The 22,947-nt window shown below is 37.5% G+C and overlaps 1 protein-coding gene across 2 annotated transcripts in view; it reads right to left on the bottom strand.

The window, feature by feature from the left end:
* LOC136257317 (proto-oncogene tyrosine-protein kinase ROS-like) overlaps nucleotides 1-22,947 on the bottom strand; it is a 51,098-nt gene that overhangs the window by 2,991 nt on the left and 25,160 nt on the right. Inside the window, exons 22-46 of one of the 2 annotated variants that reach the window (XM_066050446.1) lie at nucleotides 9,004-9,176; nucleotides 8,808-8,952; nucleotides 8,563-8,759; nucleotides 8,302-8,510; nucleotides 7,510-7,820; nucleotides 7,293-7,457; nucleotides 6,813-7,006; nucleotides 6,543-6,687; nucleotides 6,309-6,481; nucleotides 6,112-6,256; nucleotides 5,873-6,063; nucleotides 5,520-5,752; nucleotides 5,156-5,466; nucleotides 4,939-5,103; nucleotides 4,216-4,409; nucleotides 3,948-4,092; nucleotides 3,446-3,654; nucleotides 3,103-3,267; nucleotides 2,588-2,792; nucleotides 1,793-1,904; nucleotides 1,569-1,747; nucleotides 904-1,011; nucleotides 373-499; nucleotides 257-325; nucleotides 111-204 (exon numbers count right to left, since the gene is read on the bottom strand). In XM_066050446.1, the coding sequence (XP_065906518.1) occupies nucleotides 111-204; nucleotides 257-325; nucleotides 373-499; nucleotides 904-1,011; nucleotides 1,569-1,747; nucleotides 1,793-1,904; nucleotides 2,588-2,792; nucleotides 3,103-3,267; nucleotides 3,446-3,654; nucleotides 3,948-4,092; nucleotides 4,216-4,409; nucleotides 4,939-5,103; nucleotides 5,156-5,466; nucleotides 5,520-5,752; nucleotides 5,873-6,063; nucleotides 6,112-6,256; nucleotides 6,309-6,481; nucleotides 6,543-6,687; nucleotides 6,813-7,006; nucleotides 7,293-7,457; nucleotides 7,510-7,820; nucleotides 8,302-8,510; nucleotides 8,563-8,759; nucleotides 8,808-8,952; nucleotides 9,004-9,176 (4,364 nt within the window). The remainder of the gene's footprint in view (nucleotides 1-110; nucleotides 205-256; nucleotides 326-372; nucleotides 500-903; nucleotides 1,012-1,568; nucleotides 1,748-1,792; nucleotides 1,905-2,587; nucleotides 2,793-3,102; nucleotides 3,268-3,445; nucleotides 3,655-3,947; nucleotides 4,093-4,215; nucleotides 4,410-4,938; nucleotides 5,104-5,155; nucleotides 5,467-5,519; nucleotides 5,753-5,872; nucleotides 6,064-6,111; nucleotides 6,257-6,308; nucleotides 6,482-6,542; nucleotides 6,688-6,812; nucleotides 7,007-7,292; nucleotides 7,458-7,509; nucleotides 7,821-8,301; nucleotides 8,511-8,562; nucleotides 8,760-8,807; nucleotides 8,953-9,003; nucleotides 9,177-22,947) is intronic. The other variant, XM_066050448.1, reaches the window with a different exon arrangement.

Here is a 22,947-nt window from a genome sequence, read left to right as displayed (position 1 = left end):
AAATTAATGAAGTTGGCAGCTGAATGCTTTATTAGAGTAGTTATGTGAGTGTTTATCAATTTAGGGGCAAACCTTGAGAATGGAGCTTATAACACTTCATCTCATTGTACCTTAAGGGCAACATGATGAGTACCACTTCCTGGTCCCATTATGTCTTCAGCAGTTCCAGCCCACACTTCACCAAATGCTCCACGACCCAACTCCCTAAACAACAAACATGTAACAAGACGCCTTGTGATGTAACATGATGACTCACTTATCTAATGTGATCTTCTCACAGGGAAATTGTCGCAGAGTTTCAAGATCTTCTTCACTGTAGTCACACCTACACAGACATACTAACACCCTCACACAACACATACAGTCACATACATGTACAAGTCATTGTTGGCCATTCTCATTTGACTCATTCGGAGAACTCGTAAATCATTGTTGTACGGCAAGTTAACACGGAAATCATAGAAGTCCATTTTGGTTGATCTGCTGCGGCAGCAACAAGCTGTTGATAGTGATGTGATGAAATTACTATTTGACATTGTAATGAGGGAGTGACGGTCATGTGTCACAGGTGTATGGTGACCTCAATGTGTTAGTAAACATGTTGTAACCAGGAGAAATACTAGAGCATAAACTAATAGAAGTTAATCTTTGTTCAAATCATGTGTAAGATTTATTGAACTCAAAATCCAGTAAGTAGATTCGAAGAACATTCAACATGGCTTTCTTATCTTGCAATACTTATAGGCTGTAACTAAGGAAAGGATGAGAAGTCATTTCAATGTCACTTCAACTATGACCATCCCAATAAATTACTGAATGGCTTTAGCTATAAGAAATATGATTGTTTATATGATTGTTTTAACACCATCTTCACGACACATGACCAACCTCAGCTACACTTACTAAACAACACCATGGTGAGCACTATTAGGAATATCCCCGCCAGGATACAAGCTATAATACCAGCCATTACTCCACCACTAATCCTTGATGATGATGACGACGATTGAGCTGGAGAATGGAAAAGATCTCACATAATTACTCAGACAGGAAAAGTGTTCACCTAACAATTCACAGATTGAATGGCTTAGCTACGTAACACATTCAATGCAAAGAGCAATACACAATTCAATGACAATAATAATCCTCATTGTTATATAATCACTTCTCTAGTAGATAACTGGTAATAATCATTGTTGAAAGCTTTAGTTAAGTGAAGCAGAAGATTAATTTTACTAACTGAACTACATTTTGTATCACTTCTCACAGCTCTATAATACGGTGGAGATCTACCCTCAACTCTTATTGCATATTCTCCCATTCAAAACTTGTAAGAAAGTTAAGAATACAGGGAGTAATCGGAATCTTAACATTAAACTTCTATAAAATAGGCATGCACCAAAGAAGCCACAACAACTAGGTACTAGTTATGAACTAAAGTATGTTAATCATGATTTCACTGCCCCCTATTCTGTACAAGGTATACTTGTATGAACTGACTGGTCTAATTCAGTTAGCTTGTCTGCAGCTAATTGTATTTAACCTATCAACAATACTACATGACTTACGAGATGGTATCATGAATGGTACTGGGTCAGAGTATTCACTTGATCCAATACTGTTGATGGCCCTAACACTAATGTTAGCTCTTAGTCCAGTAGGTAGCATTAGTGACATCATATCATATGTTACAATATCAGTCAGGTTAGTTGCTGACAAGTTGGTCACATTGACCACACCACTATCACTGAATGGACCACATCATTATCATGATAACAAGACTGGTACCCACCTTATGATCCTTATCACATAGTTAGTGATCTCCTCTCCGTTATCAGTTGGTCTGTTCCATATGATAACACTACTGTTAACTAGTCTAACTACTGGTACATCTGGTACACCATCTGTGGAGAAGGTGATGCGTTTTATAATAGTTATACAGAATATACCAAGTAAGAGTCCTTACTTATTCCTTTCTACATGTTTGTGTGTGTGTACACGTGTGTGTGTGTGTGTGTGCACTATATACAAAAGATATATATAATAAGGATATGAATCATGACTCGTAATCACTTAAGCTGTTCATGATAAACAGAAATCTTTGAGAAAGTTCCAAGGATAGGACTATAGCAGACAGACTATTGAAGTTATATGAGCTCCACTAGATAGATCAATACAATTACTGACTCATTGGAACAATAAATATGGACTTCACCAGATAACAAGATATAGGAGAACACCTACTGACATCATGTGGTTATGCATGTGAGCCCATACTGGGATAGGTAGGTACAACACGCCACTATCACTAGGATATGTGGTTGGGATGACAACAAGGTGGTGATGTATAAATCAACCACCCTCAAACTTCTAAGCTGTGTAGATATTGGAGCCTTGTGATTTGTGGAAAGTAGAAGCCTTTGCTTAACTCATGTCTACCCTTGCATCTTCATGATTATAATATTATGCTATCCCACTAGGGGAATGGTGAGAAGGATAAAGTATGCAAATAGCTGCAAAGAGTTAGAACCCTTCTCTGTTGAATGTATATCAGATATATTGTACACAATTACAGTCAACAACCCACCTAATGTGCGTGTGGTTGTTAAGTTACTGAATATGGACAGTAACTCATCAGCATTGTATCCAGTCATCATGTAGTTAGCATATGTCCTGATGGCATACTGAGTATTGGGGGTCAATGAGATGATAGTCCTAATATGAGGCTGTAGTGGTTCTTCTATTGGTATACTATCATTGACCACTACTTCATCATCCAATAGTGATGTTACCTAATAACAATAAACCATCATCAACTCCTTATTGTTTAGCGTGTGTAGTGGATAGTGTATGTTCTATTAGAGTAATTGATGTGTCCCATTAGTGACTTGTATGAAAGCCTATAATAGCAGTAAAACTTTTTGAATACAGAAAAAGCAGGAAACAACAACAACAACAACAACAAAACACTCCAGACTAGGTAATGACTTGATCCCAGATTACTGGCTGTTTAAGCAAGTGTCTGAGGATCCAGAAATTCCTCTGCATTCAACCATACTTTACAGTAGCATATTATTAACTGAGTATTTCGGTGTTACTTACAATAAGGGATAGGTTCTCAAGAGGCTCATAGATGTCAGTGAGAGGGATACGTATCCTAATAGAGGTGTTCTGAGACTCAATCACCATCGGTATTGGAGGTAATGGCCAAGTAGTTCCTACCACTTGTACTGCTTCACCAACTGCCTGACTGTTGTTGGCAAACACCTACAGGAAATCACATGAGCTCTGTAGAATTGTATTCTTCTAGTCATGTACCATTAGACTATTGTATTAGTGATGGAAGTAAATTTTGAAATTCTTCAGAATTTTTTTATATCTCTGTACATAACTTTATCAATTTGTCCATTATACTAAAAATCAATAACTATATAGTTATACATACCTTAATGGTATAAGATGTATTAGGAGAGAGGCCAGTTATAGGTATACTGGTATTACTGTCATTATTTAAGGCTAGGATCTGCCCATCAACCAAAATGGTATAAGATAGGACGGCATCATCAGATCCATTAACTAGTGGTCTAGTCCACGTCACAAACAGTAGTTCAGTGCCGTGAGCAGTGACGTTTAGATTCCTTACCATACTTGGCACTACAAGGAACACAATTACACACTGACATATGTTCTTACTTGTATCTTGACAGGTTAGATCTAAATAACTGTGAAGCAGCTTGCAGTATTATATGAATTAGTTGAAATTAGGAGACAACAGAGACTTGACTACACTTAGTCTGTATGATTAGGTATAGTTAACCTAAAATCAGAGCTGAGGCATATGAGGGCAAAACTCTTCTAATATATCCTTATTTAAATTTAATTGAAAATTAATTAACAAGCTCAACTCTCCTTTGTAAATTGACAGACACACAAACAGATTAACATACTTCCCATCATAGTGAAACAGGATACACGCTGTGGTTGTTGGTTTCCTTCTACAGTGAACGAGTTTTGTGCTCTAATTTGAATCCGATACTCAGAAAAGGCATATAAACCAGTCAGTTGTACTGCTCGGTCAAATGTCATCTCCATCTGTATGAGAACAGTACAATGAGAATAAACAGTAAGATACTGCAAGTAAAAAGTCAACAATGCCATTATGCCCCAGACAGAAACAACTAATATATCCCACTTGGCAGTAAAGTGAGCTCTTACCATGCTACTTCCCATTGATCCTATTCGATAAGTCACCTCATAGTTGAGAGTGGGAAATGCTACTAACTGGTCCGTACATTCCATTAAAATGTTAGGAGCAAACCACCTCAAGAATATTGTGGAATCGGTAGCATTAAAACATTCTGCTTTTGGCTGCACACTGGGACTGATTGGTGGGTATAAACAATCTCTTTCTGTAAAATGAGCACAACAGGTGAATTTTACAACAACACAACAAAATTTTAGTAACAATATTGTCACACTAGGGACCTACAATAAATGTTAGCAGGAAGTCAGAACATGACATTGAAACATTGCTGAATGCAAAAAATCCCAAACCAGACAGTGACTTGATCCCTTGACAACTGGCACACTAGGCAGGCCACACAAACTGAGAATTTGAGTTTCCGCTGCACTCAACTTGTACTTACAAACAACATGGCTTTGTTTACATTATGCAGTTTTGCCCCACCTACCCCGATGTGGGTAAACGAGGGGAATAGACAAAAATTTACGCCGCAGGTGTGGGGGTTTAGGCAATGCCTGAAACAAGGATTGAGATATTCTAATGGACCTACAAATTTGCCCCAGTGTAGGGGAATTAGACTTAGAATTTGGCCAAATCCCCCCTCCTTGCTTGCAAGGGGGTAAGCGGGGCAAAACTTTGATAGGTGCACCAGAACAAAAGAACAACTTATAAGATATACCACTACTAGATCTCACCTGGTAGAGGTTGTTGTCCAGGATCAATAGTGACTAGTGAACTAGTAGTAGTGTTTGATAACTGTGACAATGTTGTAGTGTCATCTCTGGGAACAGAGAACACTCCACTACTACTACTCCAGTAAATGTTAACATTATCCAGTGATATACTATTAGCTGGTAGACCTGTAATAACACTGCAGCTCTATCTACTCCTCTATACTACAACTACACATACCAACATCACTCATTACACTAGCTCCATTGGTAGCAGCTACTAGTGTTGTAGCATTCACCTCTACTATACAGTTACATCCTGTCAGATCACATGACCAGATATGACCAGCTGTAACAGTAGACACCCATATACGGTCAATGATCGGATCATATGTTAGTGCAGTTGTCAACTGTTGTGAACCTATCCCACCCATACACATCACATTTCTCTTAACAGAGTTGGAGTTGTAGAGTTGAGTAGCATTTCCAGTTAGAAGATTAAGTTGATTGAGTGTACTAGAAAATTCTCTAGCTTCTATCCAGTACAGATACCTATTGGAAAACATGAAGTAGAGTTTATGTTCATAACTTCATAACACACTTACCCTCTGAATGGCACAACAGTCATACTAATAACACTATCATTGAACAACACTCCAGAGGTATATACTGGTTCAAACACTGGATTATCAATTGGTAGTCTCCAGAAGTTTAGAGTTCTACTACTATTGTCTGTCTCCACCATCAGTGTAGCAACAGATATATACAATACCCTGGTGATCCAGTCATAAGTAACATCAATAACATCTCCAAGACTTTTTGCCATGTCAGATAGCAACTACAGTGGATAGTAAACAAGTCAATGAAGGAGGGACAGCAAATTGCTACTGCATATTGTTGTAATACTCAATCCAAACATTATGTTTTACCAAAATTATGCTGTGTATAGAAAACTTACAAAAGCATGCTGAGGATTTCTCAAGGGCATTCCAAACACTGTACTAGACTCAACATAGTACACAGTGTAGTTGCTAACTGCAAAGATTTCACCAAAACCAGCCTCTTCTGTATTTGACTGGTTAACATTTCTGATAATGTTAACTACTCCACCTGGGCCTGTGGCTAGTAGTTCCATTGGTGGTTGTGGAGCTGATGATGGGATCATGTGATCACTTGTAATGTTACTACAATACTCACCATTAGTATTGAATGTGATCTCTTCTGATTCTTCACCACTACCAGCCCTATTAACACCTCTTACAGTAAATGAATACTCCTGGTTCGGAGATAAGTCAGATACCACCAGTAGGACATCATCTGCACTGACATTAATCTTGTCGAACTGCAAATATAACATTTAACAATACAAAACTATTGCACTTATAAACACTTACCGTTCTTCTACCAGTGCTGGGATGAGTGATGTAGATGGAGACAACATAATGGAGCAACACTCCTCCAGTTTGTTCAAGGCTTAGTCCAGCCCATGTAAACAATACTGATAACTGTTCAGAGTTTCTCTCCATCTTGTACACTGACACACTACTCTGTTCTATTTGACTTGGTCCTGTAGTGAGGGATAACATATAATTTAGTAAATTGACAGACACACAAACAGATTAACGTACTTCTCATCGTGGTGAAACAGGATACACTCTGTGGTTGTTGTCTTCCTTCTACAGTAAACAAGTTTCGTGCTCTAATTTCAATTCGATACTCAGTAAAGGCATACAACCCAGTCAGTTGTACTGCTCGGTCAAATGTAATCTCCATCTGTATGAGAACAGTACAATGAGAATATGAGATACTGTGAGTAAAGAGTCAACAGTGCCATTATGTATAATTCCCCAGACAAAAACAACTAATATATCCCATTTGGCAGCAAAATGAGCTCTTACCATGCTACTTTCCATCGATCCAATTCGATAAGTCACCTCATAGTTGAGAGTGGGAAATGCTACTAACTGGTCCATACATTCCATTGAAATGTTAGGAGCAAACCACCTCAAGAATATTGTGGAATTGGTAGCATTAAAACACTCTGCTTGTGGCTGCACACTGGAAGTGATTGGTGGGTATAAACAATCTCTTTCTGTAAAATGCACACAACAGGTGAATTTTACAATAACTTTTAGTAATAATATTGTCACACTAGGACCCACAATAAAGCCAAATGTATGTTAGCAGGAAGTCAGAACATGACATTGAAACGTTGTTGAATGAAAAAAAATCCCAAATCAGACAGTGACTTGATCCCTTGACTTGACAACTGGCACACTAGGCAGGTGCACAAGTAGCCACACAAACTGAGAACTTGGGTTCCCTCTGCACTCAACTTGAACTTAAAAACAACGTGACTTTGTACTACTAGATCTCACCTGGTAGAGGTTGTTGTCCAGGATCAATAGTGACTAGTGAACTAGTAGTAGTGTTTGATAACTGTGACAATGTTGTAGTGTCATCTCTGGGAACAGAGAACACTCCACTACTACTACTCCAGTAAATGTTAACATTATCCAGTGATATACTATTAGCTGGTAGACCTGTAATAACACTGCAGCTCTATCTACTCCTCTACACTACAACTACACATACCAACATCACTCATTACACTAGCTCCATTGGTAGCAGCTACTAGTGTTGTAGCATTCACCTCTACTGTACAGTTACATCCTGTCAAATCACATGACCAGATATGACCAGTCGTAACAGTAGACACCCATATACGGTCAGTGATCGGATCATATGTTAGTGCAGCTGTCAACTGTTGTGCACCTATCCCACCCATACACATCACATTTCTCTTAACAGAGTAGGAATTGTAGAGCTGAGCAACTGTTTCACTGATGAGGTCCAATTGATTTAATGTACTAAATGAGTCACTAGCCTCTATCCAGTACAACAAGCTATAGGGAACAAATTGCAACATAAAAGTTTGGAAGGAATAAACTCTTTTACCCCAGAGGAGGTTGGATGCATTCATGTGAACTGTACCCTTAATTACATTCATTGATCTGGTATCTCATGTGATCCTCAATAGTCACAATACAAAACTGAAAAACAGCGGGGATTGCTGGGGATCGTTACATATTCAGATCGTGCTTCATGTAAGCTTCAAGACAATATACTTTGTTTGTAATCAGCGCTTGAATTCCGGGTGAAATTAATAAGTTGCGGTTTAGTGTATACTACTTCACCAGCCTTCATGTATGTATTTTATTAACGAAACATGATATGATCCAGTGGGTTATTCTGAGATCATGATGTATTGACCTCCTCAACAAAAGGGATTTTGTGTAATTTGTTTTAGTGGCACTTAAAGTGCGTCCAACGTCCTCTGCTTTTACTCTGCCATTAACTACACTCCATTTTTATGCTCACACTCACCCTGTAAATGGAGCAATAGTGATACTAACAACACTATCATTAGATAATGATCCAACTGTGTACACTACATCAAATACTGGATTATCAATAGGTAGACTCCATATACTGAATGTTCCATTATCATTAACAACAAGGTATAACAGTCTAGTGACCCAGTTAAATGTGATATCCACCACATTGTCTTCCCCTACCATTGTGTTAGCTATCAACTATAATACAAACACATAGTAAAGTGTATTAAAAGAAATTGTCATTACTCACTCTAGTGTGCTGAGGATTTCTCAAAGATGTTGCAAGTACTTTACTACAGTCAGTGTAATACACAGTATAGTTACGATTATCAGTAGTAAACACATTGCCAAAATCAGTCTCCTCTGTATTTGACTGGTTATCATTTCTGATAATGTTAACTACTCCACCTGGGCATGTAGCTAGTAGTTCCATTGGTGGTTGTGGAGCTGATGATGGGATCATGTGATCACTTGTAATGTTACTACAATACTCACCATTAGTATTGAATGTGATCTCTTCTGATTCTTCACCACTACCAGCCCTATTAACACCTCTTACAGTAAATGAATACTCCTGGTTAGGAGGGAAGTCAGATACCACCAGTAGGACATCATCTGCACTGACATTAATGTTATTGAACTGCAAATATAACATTAATAATACAAAAATATTGCACTTATAAACACTTACCGTTATTCTAGAAGTGTTTGGATGAGTGATGTAGATAGAGACAACATAACGGAGCAACACTCCTCCAGCTTGTTCAAGACTTAGTCCAGCCCATGTAAACAATACTGATAACTGTTCAGAGTTTCTCTCCATCCTGTACACTGACACACTACTCTGTTCTATCTGACTTGGTACTGTAGTGAGGGATAACATATATGATTAGTAATTATGTAATAAAATGTTGATACACCTTCTATTAGTGTGTAAGGAATACCCTCAAAATTTGGTTATACATGTTAGTGACTTCACAAGTCTCATCTCCCACACAAATCTCTATAGCTTCTTTCTCCTGAGAGAATCACTACCATATAATCACTCACCAAATGTCGGTGTGGTGACACACAGTTTACAATTTCCACAGTTCAGTAGCTCGTCGTCTAAGCAAACCCTCACCTGTTAAATAGCTACATATCTTTGGCACACACTACAAGCACACACTCACCTCATAAAGTGATTCTGCCGATAGCTCAGTGATGGTGTAGTTAGTGGCATTCACCTGCAGCAAGGAAATGAACTTGTAAGAGTAGCAGGAAGCCAACACATCACACAGCTCGCTAGGTGTGGTAGAATTAGATACTGATTTCAACATTTGCAGGCATAGAAATGTTTTCTTAAAATACTTCTGTTTGTTAGCAAGGAAAGTCATACAATACATACATTACCTGCTCTGTACTGTACATACATATCTACATACATACCAGAGTACATACAGGTACATGTAGTAGCTACATTCTATAGCAAATAAGTATTGTAATTCACCTCCCGCAATGCTTTGTTATATTGTACATATATACTTATACAGTACTACAAGTCCTCACTGGATATGACATGGTATAATTGACTGAGCCATTAAGTCGATACTGTACAATGTATTGTTCATCAGTTGTGTTAGGTTGCCAGTTGACCATCACACTTCTATTATCTAGTAATGTTGTTTGTAATAGTGAACTCCAGCCACTAGTATTGTTAGTACATTCTTCTTGACACTGTAGAAATGAACATTACTCATAGTAAACTATAGCATACCACGACACATGCGTAATATTGTATTTGTATATCAAGACACACGGTAGTGTGTCGTGTGGCCAAGAAAGCCGGTGACCACACCGTGAGTATATTTACAGGAAGAAAGAAAACAGCTTTTTCACGCATGTATAGCTCCATGGCCCCTTCTCCAAAGCACAATATTTTTGCATTATAGCTGTCCCCCAGGTAGGGTACGCCACACAGCAAATTTGATTAAATTCGCAACAGCCATTTGCGAGATATGGACGTCCAAAATTTCGTTTTAATTTCTTTGTTTTTTTCTTCTTATGCCGAACGGGGGCTTCGATTTATTTTCGCATACTTTGAAAAAATTGCTATAAAATGCAAACGTGTAACTCGATTGCCTCGATCTTTGGCACAAATGAAGAACGTGTAACGATGGATTCACGTACCAAGTTTGTTGTAAATCTGAGTAATATTCAAGGAGTTATGGACGTTTATTCACGTAAAAATAGATCAAACTTCTGTCACGGCTACAGGATAAACCAAGTATAGAAATAACTTGAAAATTGGTGTGTAGATAGGCTGATCATCGTAGCAGTGCCTTTTGATAGTTTGAATAGCAATACAGTTACAGCGACAAAGTTATAAAGCAAAAACTAAGCAAGTGTAAAATCGCGGGATCGAGATACTCTAATAGAGCAGTCACCACGGGGTAAAAAAGGTGTGCAAAAAATGTAGAAAAAAAACTTACCAGAGTTCGAACCAGGGACCTCCATACCTAACACCTGCATCCTTAACCACTGAACCACTGCTACCTTGACTGATCACCTCACTTAATTTCTGCTTTATAAATGAAATTTCTAGTTGAAATCTGCTTATAATCAAACGTTTGTAATTCATAGATCTATCAATAGAAGTACTAGATTGTTCTAGAACATTCTGTGTATGTTCTATTAGAAGTCCTCAAAAAAAAATGTGCACTCTATTAGAGTATTACAATAATATTATCAAATATTGAATTAAATCATGCAATGAAATACATTTATAAGTCTGTCTTCAATAATCATCATTGTATCTACAGAGAAAAGAAGAAATGTGAGTAAAAAAACCTCAAAGTCAGCCATAGGCTGGTTTTGGAGCTACAAAAAGGAGTGAAATCCACACAAAAACAGCCAAGCTGTGAAAAAATGGTGCAGCCTTAAAAAAGCCATTGTTAAAATTTATTAGCATCAACATCATTGCAGCCATTTCTTGGCCGCCACCTTTGATTTCATGACTTTTTTCACCCAGGCTTTTTAAGGCCGCACCATTTTTTCACAACTTGGCTGTTTTTGTGTGGAATATATGAACATGAAGAAGTGGAGTGCTATTGACTCTTATTAATAAACAATGGTTAGCTGTAATGTTATATTCATAGCCAGTACCCACTGATGCATGTGTAGGTTATGTAATACTGTATATAGCACTTTGACACCTCAGATCAAAGGAAATCACAGGGTTATACTTCACATATTGGCCTGACCACAGGGCGATATCTAGCACCCTGTGGTTAGGGCAATATCATTGTAGCCCTGACTACAACTGCCTTTGGGCAGTCACAAAGCATCAGTTCCCTTTGATCATTTATATAGAGCTGCTTAAAGTTTTGCATTGTGGGTTTGAGTTTGGCATGTTAGTTTAGTTAGGGGCATTGTTGTGAAGCAAAAAAATTGAGTGAGTCAGCATTGCATAGTTAAGTTACTAGGCATCACTAAATAATCATTTTTGCAATGTGGAGATTGTTTTTCTACACAGTACAGATACCTTAGACATTCCCAACCTATATGTTTAAGTGTTTATTTTAGCACCTTAGGTTACTTTATTCATCCACAAAGTGGTTATTTGGTTTAAAAATGGTATCACTACAACCAGTGAAACCCACAATCATTTCTTTTTGTGCCCACAATTTAAACCCACAATTGATGCTTGCAAACCTCTGTATAAAAGAAATGTGGTGAATGCAGGTTTGCCTTCCTTCACCTATTAGGTAAGCATACCAGAGTGGTATATATTACTTACACCATGGCCACTTGGGATTTGCCTGATATATATGTCCACGCCTTGGGCCTGTGGCTTGGACATATATATCAGGCAAATCCCTCATGGCCATGGTATAACTAATAAATACTACATGAAGCCTTAAGCTTCCTATGCACACATCTTAAGGTGTGTTCTAGCAATCTATCATCATAATAATTACATTACATGATGTATAAAAATTGTTTTGCAATCCTTGTTTGCTTCTGGGTGTCAGCATAATATATCAGATTTGTATGAATAGCAGTGGAACATGTTGTGTATGTTGGAGTGATGTCTCCCGCAGTGATTATTATAACCCATACAAAGTCTATATAAAGATAACATTCCACATTCCATCATCTCAAATCAATTACACAGTGATTAAATATTGAGGGAAATAATATTATAATCAATTGGAAAACCTGTAGTGCGTTGTTATATTATACAATGATACAGCTGGGCTGACTTACAGCTGGTAGTCTATATTTAACTGTTAGAAACTTTCCTAAACTTTGCTATATATAAATGAGCTAATTTGATTTTGAAATGTGTGCAAATTGCAAAATCATGGTCTCTAAAACAGCCACAATTTACGATGTCAGTTCCACTACAAGACTGTATATGTGAAAAGTACTATAAACTTTGACTTGCTATAACCATGCATGACTTAACAAGCTATACTCATTATCATATTACAATGCCCTGCACCCATCCCAGGATAAACAGCTCAGCTTAGTAGGCATATCATGCTACCCACAATTGATTCTATTGTGAGTCACATGGTGAAGTATTTCCGTGATATCTCCAGGACTTGTCCGTTTACATTAACAAACGTAACAGCAACATTACCTTCTCCCACCCATCATTAAAGCATTTAGGTATGTCTATAAAAGCAATCCAGTAGAAGAATCCGTATTGGCTGGGGTGATTGATCACTCAGCGCGGTGAGGGCTATCAGCCTTCACCAGCTTGGGTGATTAGTCATACTGGTGTGAGCCACGGGCTATTAGCCTGTACTAAAGCACATGGGCAACTGTGTTTTATTGCTTACAAAGAGTGCTTTATTGCACCGCAAAGAGTGCTTTATTGTACGATTAAAGCACTCTTTGCAGTGCAATAAAGCACTCTTTGTGGGCAATAAAGCACTCTTTGTGGGCAATAAAGCACTGTTTAGCCTAAAGTGTACTTTATGAAGTTTAAAGTACACTTTTTCCTTTGCATGATCTCACCCACACAAAGTTCTATGGTCACTATTCCCATGAGTTCACAGTTATCACCTAGTAGCAGATAATTTTAAGTCCTTAAAAAGATAAACTGATGAGCTTTGTGAAACCTCTCTTAAAAACTCACATGAAGGATCTAGTAGGAATGAAACACAATATAATATACCCATTACTATAGGATTTGAATGGGTCTGACTCTAGGAAAACCTTACAGCTAACATGGCCCCTGGGTTTAACCACTATTTTGAAGTTCATTCTTCCAGTTGGTGGTGCTAATGACAAAGACTAAACACATCAACAAATCCAACCATCACCTAGGCAGTTTAGACTATTATGGCATAGCTAATAATTCTCCTCCTCCATCAGGTGTGACAGTATCATTCACAACACCACATGTAACTATAGCACATTAGTTGCAGTCACAGTCCTACCATACTGGAATGTATGATAAAAACAAGTCAAATATTGTTTCAACTACCTTAGCTATAGCAGGACAAGACAACATGGAAGCCACAACTGACAAGCTAATCGAGTTAAACACATATTAACTCAATGTGAAAGTCGATTGTACAGACTCTGTGAACAATAGTTGAGGGACATTTGATCTCTGCTGTTAATTGCTATATGTGCAAACTTCACTGAATGACTTCTCAATAGCCTCAGCCAGTAGCAGGAAATCTTGACAGTAGCTAACAAAGTACGTAGATGATATGGTCTCTAACCAATCAGGGCAGTCATGCATAGCTACACCATACACCACACATTGTTTACACATTAGTACAGTGTAGAACTGCTAACTGTAACACCAGCCAACACATACAATACAAAAAAAGGAGTTGTCATGTGAGGGGACACTGCTATAAAAGGTTTAAAGTTATCATGGGACCTGAGAATTTTGACATGCACAGACTGTGTGTATGATAGAGTGTCATGCCACTACGACAGTTTGGCTAAACTGTGTACACCTAAGGCAATGAAAAAAAAAATTCAATTTACCACAGCTAGGATAATCCGTTATATTGTGTTGTTGCTATCTTGCTAAGAATGTGTGAAAATAATTTTCAAATATTGTGCAGACTGAGAAAATTCAAATTCCAAGCTTGAAATTGTTAAAAAAACTTTGCATCAGATTTCCATATAATTTGTTAATTCGTTTTGAGCTATTCAAACAGTCACCTTAAGTTTTACAAGCAAAAATAAAAACCCTGTATGTGATGCTATTTAGAATATGTTGGCAATCTGCATCATGACTCATGCAGCCTTGACCGGTGCAAATACCCAATTCCACACAGCTTGTGATCACGTTGAACAGCGGATCAGTAACATGAGTATGAACCATAATACACATTATAAAAGACTTTCTTTGATATGGTTAACACCATAGATCAACATTGAAACCGGGTCACTACTGCTGACCCGGATGACCCACTGACCTGGATTTGACCCGGATTAATTAAAACCGAGACGTGTTTCGGCTAGTCTTGAGCGAGCGAACGACTCTACATTTTGAGCATTCGATTCGTGTTGAGTAACTTCAGCCTAGCTGTAGGTTGAAGACAAAAAAAAAAAAAAAAGGGTCTTCACCTACTGACAATAGCTACCCCTCACCATAGATACCCTCAGTTTCGTGCTACATACTGCACTTACTAACAAATGGGCGTGGCTCACAAAAGAGCTACGCGATAGCGTTTATAAGTTCCACGTCATCAAACGAACAATTTCGTTTCTCACGTGATCCAATCCGGGTCAGACCCGGAGAAAATGTGACCCGGATGACCCGACCCGGTTTCAACGCTGCCATAGATTACTCTATAAATTGTGTGGCTAGCAGCATTAAAATAATACATTGTCAACACTCAGGTCTGTCTTGTTACGTCAACCCAATCTTCTCCGAACATAACTAAAAGTCTATGGATGTGTCCATTGACACAAACTACCCCGCTGACTATGTTACTAATTTTTATGAATAACAAGATATTGTAGCTGTATAGCTACTGATGGTGTCATGACCCTTGAACATTTCAACAGCTAGTCAGTATTTCACACAGTGGATCATAGCTACATTATAACTACCAGTTACTGTTACAGCGAGTAATATACGTACCTGACTATACAAACATGTCGTGAATTTTTTTATATACAATATAGTACAATAGCACTCATTTATAGCTAGTATAATATTATCCGCACCTGTTGAGCGCTACATCGTGATACGAAGAGGTCCAAGTTGGTGAGAATTAACAAACAAGTTATCGGAGACTTCAAACAATACATCTCTATCAATAACAACATCAACACTGTTCTGTACCCAGTTCAACCACATATATATATATATATAAATCTTTAACAGTGGCGGATCTAGAAGGGTTTCGGTAGTTTCGACACTGGAAACCCCCTTTCAGAATTTCACTTTTAAAAGTGATGCTGGCTGAGTAGGCCATTCTTCTGTTGTATAGCTCTTTATCATAATAGTAACATTTAAGTTACAGAACGTCTTCTGTGAGGTCAACTCTCGGGTCAACTAGCTAGATCAAACACAAGAGCAGCTCAACTGCTCAATCGATAATAATTTTTTCAGGCGCTTGTTTCTGAGTGCGTTCAAAATGAAACAAGTTGATGTTGTGCTACTTCTAAAAACCAGGCGCCATGCAGCTAGCTAACTCATCTATAGACAGTATATGCTACTATGAATTAACCAACTATGTATTACTACTTTACAATAGAGTAATTTTGGGTTGTGCAATAACATTATTAACTAATTCTCGTATTTCGTAATTCATGAAATATTTGTAATTCGTACAATTTTTTAAAGGAAAAAATAGATATTATTATTATTATTATTTATTACAGGTAATTTATAAGGCTAAACAGCCTGTTACACCTGATCAACAGGTAAAAAAAGTACAAGTAGACTAATTACATACATTTATACATAGTGTTAGATGAATATTGGTCAATCAATTTCTTAAAATCATCAACTGATGCTGCACATGCTACTTCTTGGGGTAAATTATTCCATGGCTCAACAACTCTTCTTGTAAAAAAATATTTCCTGGCATCTGTTCTTGAAAAATATTTAAATAGCTTAAATGTATGACCTCTGGTATGGGTAATGGGTGAAAAAGTAAAAAAATCAGAATGGTCTATATCATACTTATCATGTAGCATATTGTAGACAGCAATCATGTCACCTCTATAACGTCTATAATGTAATGATGGCAAGTTAAGTACTTTCAATCGTTCCTCGTAGTCAAGATTTCTTATAGATTTGATCATTCTAGTTGCTTTCCGTTGGATTTTTTCTAATTTTTGGATGTCTGTTTTATAGTAAGGTCCCCAAACCAAGTTACCATATTCTAAAATAGGACGTACTATTGATTTGTATAAACATGTAAATGAATCTACAGAAATATCCGAAAAGGTCTGTTTAATAAGGCCAAGAAGTCTATTAGCCTTATTAACCACTGCCGAACACTGACTATGAAACTTGAGATTGCCATCAATCAACACCCCCAAATCCTTTTCCTCATTTACCTTAACAATGTCCATCCCATCCATCTTATAACAATATCTTGGATTAAACTGACCTATATGTAGTATTTTACATTTAGAAATGTTGAAAGGCAACTGCCACATTACTGACCATTCAATGCAAGCTTTAATATCATCTTGCAGGGAGGATATTGGGTTAGCACGACTAATGCTGGAATATATTTTTGTGTCATCTGCAAATAAAAGAACTTTATTCCTTAATAATGATGGCAGATCATTGATGAAAATTGCAAAGAAGAGAGGACCCAAGACTGATCCTTGAGGTATTCCACTTATTACATCACTCCAACCAGACATTGAACCATTCACAGAAACTCTTTGTCTGCGTCCTTTCAAAAAGTCTTGTATCCAATTAAACAGATCACCTCTAAAACCATATGCATAAATCTTCTTGAGCAACCTTTCATGAGGAACAGAGTCAAAAGCCTTCTTAAAGTCAAGGTACAAAACATCTACTGAATTACCACTGTCCAAAGTCTCTGTCCAATCATCAAGTGCACACAGTAACTGTGTCATACAAGACTTGCGAGGGAGGAATCCGTGTTGACATGGTGACATCAAATTGTTGTTAAACAAATGCTCTAACATTCCCTCACGAATAATAGATTTGAAAACTTTGGAAACAACAGATGTTAAACTTACAGGACGGTAATTACAGGGTGAAGATTTGTTTCCTTTCTTGAAAATTGGGATAATAGTTGCTACTTTCCATATCACAATCAATTTTTTTTTTACTAAGACAATGATAATCTTAAACAGTGGGAAGAGAGGCAAACTCTGCCCAGTCCTGGGATGATGGTATTGTTGCCATTACAGAAGCAGCATTGCCACGTTGAACATCAATGGCAACCTTCTGAATCAAAAATTGGGTGGTCCTATTATCACCAGATTGTTCCATCACCCGGGAACCTATCCGCCTCACTAATGAGTGTGCACATGATCCCCAAGCACCCAAGGTCTCAACACATAAAGGGGAGAAGTGAAATGATGGAATCAGAGAAGCGGAATACCTTCTGCACTTAGCTGACTCTGCAGAGTTAGCCAGCCGGCTGGCACCACTTGCAGTAGTAGATAAAATTAATTAGATGGGGCCAGGGTGTCTGAACAGGTAAAGTCCCAGAGCAAGGGTATTCGTTCAATTACTTTGCTTTTTTTATTTTTTTTATTACGTTGCTATGCACTGCTAAGGAAGCGTTTGTAAACAAACCGCTTTTACCAACATATTACGCATAGAAGTATCTTCTAAACTGTTTTATAGTGTGACTAACGTGTTTTTCCCTACAAATTCTCTCGACAAAGCTTCAAAGCTGCTCCTCATTTTCGTTCGCGTACGTAAGGGATACGCCCCCTTTCAACTCGAAGCGATAGGCTATTCCTGGTAGTGTACGAGGTCTGCACCGTTGTTTTTCAGTTGCTAAACGCCTGAAAACCTCAAGGGGAAGGTAGTCTGAGGAAAGTCGCCACACCCGTATTTCAGTCCGCCGAAAAGAAACCACCTCAGAGCAAAGTTCACCTGTGCAGAAGTTTAATACAGACTTCATTTCACTTTTACTTCTTTGCTGCTTTTACCATTATTAAACGATTTTGCTCACGTGGGTGCGTAAGGACAAACATAGACAGGTAGATAGGTGCACACACACACAATTTCAGTAAACCAGGCGCACGCCCCGGCTGTGGGCGCGCGCCGGGTTTAAAAACGAAGGAGAAGAGACCCTGAAAAAACCAGCAAGTAAGGCTGTCTAAATGGTAGCACAATAATAATAACAATAAATACTGTATAACACTACACATAACACAATTATTGTGACTTGTCTACAGTTCAGAAGCCAATCCAAATGACAAGGAACAATTCTAACAATGAGTAAATTACTGTTTATCAGGGGAGGAGGGGAGCAGATGAAGCATATGCCCCTCGCTTTTCCAATGCTCAGATACAACAACTATTGCACCTGTTATAGCCAGCTTACTTTTCCTTGATTTAGTAGAGCCTAAACATCATGCAAGAATGAGATTAGCTACATGAATCAGTATTAAGAAAGCATGAGATTGAGATACTCTAATAGAGCAGACACCTAACTACTCTAATAGAACGTTCGGAGGAACCATTTAAGTTGGTTGCAATGTGTCTGCATTAACTATGCATCAACCTGAGTTAGGACTTCTGCTTGGTCATTCAGTGACAGTTGAATTTCACATTAAACCTACGTTGTTCATTACCTGATATGTGTGTTTGTTTAGGTGATCATAAATAAACTATTGATGATGATATCATTATGTTCTTGACACTCCCACCCCCTCTAGTCTCCCATGTTTTAGAGCTTTAGAGTACTGTTCTCCACTCCTACTACAGTGTATTTAAAAATACAAGTGTATTTGCAGCTTCTATATAGCTGTATACAAAGTTATATATCTAGTTATGGAAAACTAAAAATCATTTAGGAAGCCCTATTACTGTGCTTACACATGTACACATTTCTTTGGTAGTGACCAGGATCCTCTTGTATTTCTACCAATATTCAGTGAAATATCTTATGCTAGCCCTAATGGCACTCCCTTCTTAACTCACATGCATGTCAAAATAATATTTAAAAAATTGCTTGGGTACCTATGAAGACCTACACAAGGATTGAACCCTACAAAACGAACTGTTGGTGGCATGCTAGGTTACTTGGATCCCGAGTGCCATCCCTGATGTGAGAATATAGCAAGAAGAAACACAGCTCAAACTGCATCAGAGTGGGTCACCACAGATTAAAGTGATCTCCACTATTCATGAAAGCAAGTGGTAGATATAAAATAAAATTTCCATGCAGCCATGCAACTAACCACACTGTCATAAAAGCACTGTATCACCCAAACACTGATCATAAGTTTTAGATATTCACATAATGTAATGTAATAGTCTACAATGGAATGTTGTAAGCAGCAAAAGTCAAGTAGTAGAAAGTCTCCCTAAATTAACAATAAAGTAATTTGACCTTAAGGAGTCATTATGGAGAAAGTATTATCTCACTAGGGATTGCCTTGATTACTTTAATTTAGGTTCACTCGTGCACAAAACTCTTTGAGGAGCCTAACACATACCTTAAGAGCTAAACTTGAAAGCAAAGTTGCTAAAGATGTTAAGAACAACCCCAAAGCTTTCTGTTGCTATGTAAAAGTAAAACTTATTGATGCTTTTAATTTCTAAAATTAAAGTAAAAGCAAACATTGGCTGATGTGTGATGTGTCACCCGGTGGTAAAGAGGCATCAAGCAATGAAGAGAAGGGAGAGATGTTAATTCTTTACCGGCGCATTTACCAGAGAAAATCTAGATGTTATTCCTGAATTTTCTGACCATGAATTTGCAACCAGTCTTAATGATATAACAACTGAAGCTGACACAAAAGTTATAGAACCTACAATCTCATACAGCAGAATCTAATAATGTATTCTCCAGCATATTGAAAGAAGCAGCTGCTGTGGTGAACACTCCACTCAGCATAGTATTATTTACAAAATCAGTGAAGATGAGTTACCTATTGACTGGAAACTAGCAACCATTATATCTATTTTCAAGAAAAGAGAATCTCTTTTCAAGAAAAGAGATAAAGCTTGCCTTGTAACTATTGTCCTGTTAGTTTAATGTCAGTTGCTTGCAAGGTATTTGAGGCTATCATTCATGAGACCATGGTTGTTTAACAATCTAACCTCCTTCCCATATGAGTCAGTTATAAACAGCAGTGGATGAATTGACAGAGGTTTTGGACAGAGGGGATTCAGTGGATGGATGTATCTGGATTTCAAAAAGGCTTTTGACTCTGTGTCTCATGAAACACTATATACTTAGAAAGATACATGCGCATGGATTTAGAGGGAATGTGTTGCAAAGTTTTTTGAAAAGTCACAAGCAAAGAATGTCTGTGAATGGTTCATAGTGATGTGTTAAGTGGAATACCACAAGGATCTGTTTTGGGTCCTCTCTTCTTTTCTATTTACATCAACTATCTCTCATCCTTAATGAAAAAATAATTATTTACAGATGATACAAATTAAGATTTACACTATACCATTAGTCCCTCTTACCCATCTCCATATTACAAGATGGTATTGACACACATGTTAAGGTGTTGATATTGAAATGGTCAGGATCTAGTGGTAATGCTGAGCTTAAATTTCACTCTCAATGCTCAGCAGTGGTTAATAAAGCTAATCGACTTACAGGTCTAATTAGGAGGAGTATGACTAAGGAGATGTTTACTAGTCTATACAATTACAAGGCATAGTAAGACCCATTTTGGAATATGGGATGGGGGCCATTTCAAAAATGACATATGTAAGCTTGAAAATATTTAATGGAAGGTTACCGGAATAGTTAAATCTTTAAAGAATTTGGATTACACAGTGAGATTATGCTCACTTCACTTATATACCAACTCCACAATACAGGAGATACGGAGGTAATATGATAACAGTACATAACACATGGTAGGTACGGTATGAAGTTTTCTGATGTTTTTACCTTTTCAAGTATACCCACCAAACTAGAGGACATGCATTTAAGCTTTTAAAGAATTATTCAGGTATAGACGTTGTGAAGAACTTTTTTACTAAACGAGTTATTATATAACCCTTGGAATGACTTACCTAAAGAAGTACTTGGTACAACTTTAACTGATGATTTTAAGAGATCGATTTACTATTATAGGATTGATAATATGTACATTTGTATTTAGTAATTGTTGTGTTTTGTACCTTTTGATCAGGTGTAACAGGCCTTTAGGCCTTTTGTGCCTGTATTATATTACTATTATTATTGCTATCATTAACATCTTTCTCACTATATTATACTGAGTCACAATACGTATACACTACAAAATTGGGAGTTTATTTATATCATTAGCTACCTGTGGTTTAGCCATGTACATTCAACAGATATAGCTAGTTTTGTATTTGTTTTTGCAGCTTGTATTTTTGTCATGAATAGATGTAAATATTTGTTGGGGATGGTCTTAGTTCTTTGGCTTCATACTCTCCCTGCTGGTAATTTCAAATCAAATCATGTATTTTAAATATCGATCAATCAAATCTTAATGTAATCTGGGGTCCTACTTATGTAACTGATTGTAACAATGTAGAATCTGTGCGAAGGAAAGCAACTAGATGGATTCCAGAACTATCTAATTTACCATACCATACAAGGCTTCTGCATTTGAATTTTCCAGCACTAGCATACCGTACACACTAAGCAGATTTATAACATCCTGAACCATAACCTTGACATAAATCCCAGCAATTTATTCCAACTTTGTACATCTATACTTCTACACGTCAACACAACTACAAACCTCATGCTGCTAAGAACATCAGAAATCACCTTTTCGCCATCAGAGTTATAAATCACTGGAACAATCTACCCTGGACTGCTGTCAACTCACCTTCCGTTAATAATTTCAAGAGGAACATAGATAATCACTACTACCCCCAATCGCTTGACTACAGTTTGTTTATTTAGTATTGTATGACTTTGATTTTGTAATTAATACTAGTTAGTTATGTAAGTTGTGTAAAGAGCAGGACTCACAGGCGTTTGCCTTTTTTGACCTGTATGATTATTATTATTATTATTATTAAATCAAGTACACTTGACGATCTATTGCTCTAATCTGTTCATTATCTCTCTCTCTCTCTCTCTCTCTCTCTCTCTCACACACACACACACACACACACACACACACACACACACACACACACACACACACACACACACACACACACACACACACACACACACACACACACACACACCATGCATACAGTATGTTTATGGCAGTGGATGCTTGACTGCTATTTGCTCCAACAGCTTTTGAAAAGCATTCTGTGTTGATGTTCCATATCTCTCTCTCCCCACATGAACTCATCCAAGTATGAAGGCAAGCTTTCCCTCCTGACTCCTCTCATAGCATTAAATGAAAGCTTTACTCTAAATGGTAGTAAAGGTATACACTTGGCCGGCATCATGGATACCTGTTCCAGTAGGTTTCTATGGCATTTGTATGAACTCCAGTAAAAAACTGCATCGAGTGGTTGACTGTCTCATGT

This window comes from Dysidea avara, chromosome 6 (genome assembly GCF_963678975.1).
Source record: "Dysidea avara chromosome 6, odDysAvar1.4, whole genome shotgun sequence".
In the NCBI taxonomy this organism is placed as follows: Eukaryota; Metazoa; Porifera; class Demospongiae; order Dictyoceratida; family Dysideidae; genus Dysidea; species Dysidea avara.
Note: the sequence above shows the minus strand (reverse complement) of the source record. Positions and strands in the feature narration are given on the sequence as shown.